This window comes from Cariama cristata, unplaced genomic scaffold (assembly GCF_000690535.1).
Source record: "Cariama cristata isolate BGI_N322 unplaced genomic scaffold, ASM69053v1 scaffold32684, whole genome shotgun sequence".
Classification (NCBI taxonomy): Eukaryota; Metazoa; Chordata; class Aves; order Cariamiformes; family Cariamidae; genus Cariama; species Cariama cristata.
The window spans coordinates 1-1,074 of NW_009612856.1; the positions used below are offsets into that span (position 1 = coordinate 1).

The 1,074-nt window shown below is 58.1% G+C and overlaps 1 protein-coding gene across 1 annotated transcript in view; it reads right to left on the reverse strand.

Annotated features, from left to right (window-relative positions):
- Positions 1-86: 86 nt before the first annotated feature.
- Positions 87-1,074, reverse strand: part of LOC104160629 — a gene marked incomplete at its 3' end in the record, with an annotated part of 1,238 nt that continues 250 nt past the window's right edge. Inside the window, exon 2 of the mRNA XM_009698800.1 lies at positions 87-1,070. Coding sequence (XP_009697102.1) covers positions 87-1,070 — 984 coding nt within the window. The remainder of the gene's footprint in view (positions 1,071-1,074) is intronic.

Here is a 1,074-nt window from a genome sequence, read left to right on the forward strand (position 1 = left end):
CCCCACCCCTCAAATCTTCATGTCAATGAACCCTCAGCCTCATCTCGGGAGGCCTCAGCAGAACAAGCCCCATAACACCACCCCACCGCAACCCGTAACTTGCCCCACACGGCCACCACCACCCCAGCCATGGCCCTCTGCACCGCCGTCGAGGAGAAGTAGAAGATGACGGGGTCGAGAGCGGCGTTGAGGCTGGTGAGGAGCAAAGCGTAGACCCTCCAATCCGGACTCCGTTTCTCTATGAAGCCCACCACGTGCGAGATGTTGTAGGGCGCGAAGCACACCCCAAAGTTGACCATGGTGGCCACGGCCAAGCCCACAGCCCGTTGTTTCCTTTCCAGAGGGATATTTGGTCGGGCGAGGAGGACCCGCACAAAGTTGATGTAGCAGAAGACGGTGACAGTGAAGGGCAGGAGGAAGAGGACGAGGAAGAGCTCCAGGCGTAGCGGGAGGACAAAGCTCAGCTGGTCTTCAGAGAAGTCATCGTAGCACTTGTAGATGGTGGTGGTGTTGGGGCAATCATGGATGTTGGAGGGCTGGGAGATGTCCTGGAGGTTGGCACCGTTGGCGGTGGAGATTTTGGGGTTGGAGGCCTTGGGGGTGCTGGGGTTGGAGAACCTGGAGCTGTTGTGGGGGGAGATGTTGCTGTCGGTGGTCTTGGAGCCATGGGGGATGAAACTGTTGTCCGTGGAGTCACCAGGGTTGGAGGTCTTGAAGACCTTGGAATTGATGACGTCAGGGCTGGAGATCTTAGAGCTGCTGAGGTTAAAGTCATCAGGACTGGTGATGGTCAAGCCGTTGAGGTCAAAGCCATCAGCGTTGGACATCTCGGAGCTACCAGGCTTGAACCCATTGGCTGTGGAGTCATCAGAGTTGACGACCGTGGACCTATTGGTTGTAGGCCAGTTCTTCCCACCATAGTACTGGGCCACAAAGACGACGGAGCAATGGGAACAGGCCAAGAGCCAAAGGACAACGCTGGCGGCCATCGCCCGCCCTGGTCTTCTCCGGTCCTTGTACTGGAGGGGGAAGACGACGCCAAGGTAGCGCTCAACGCTGAGGGCCGCCAAGAAG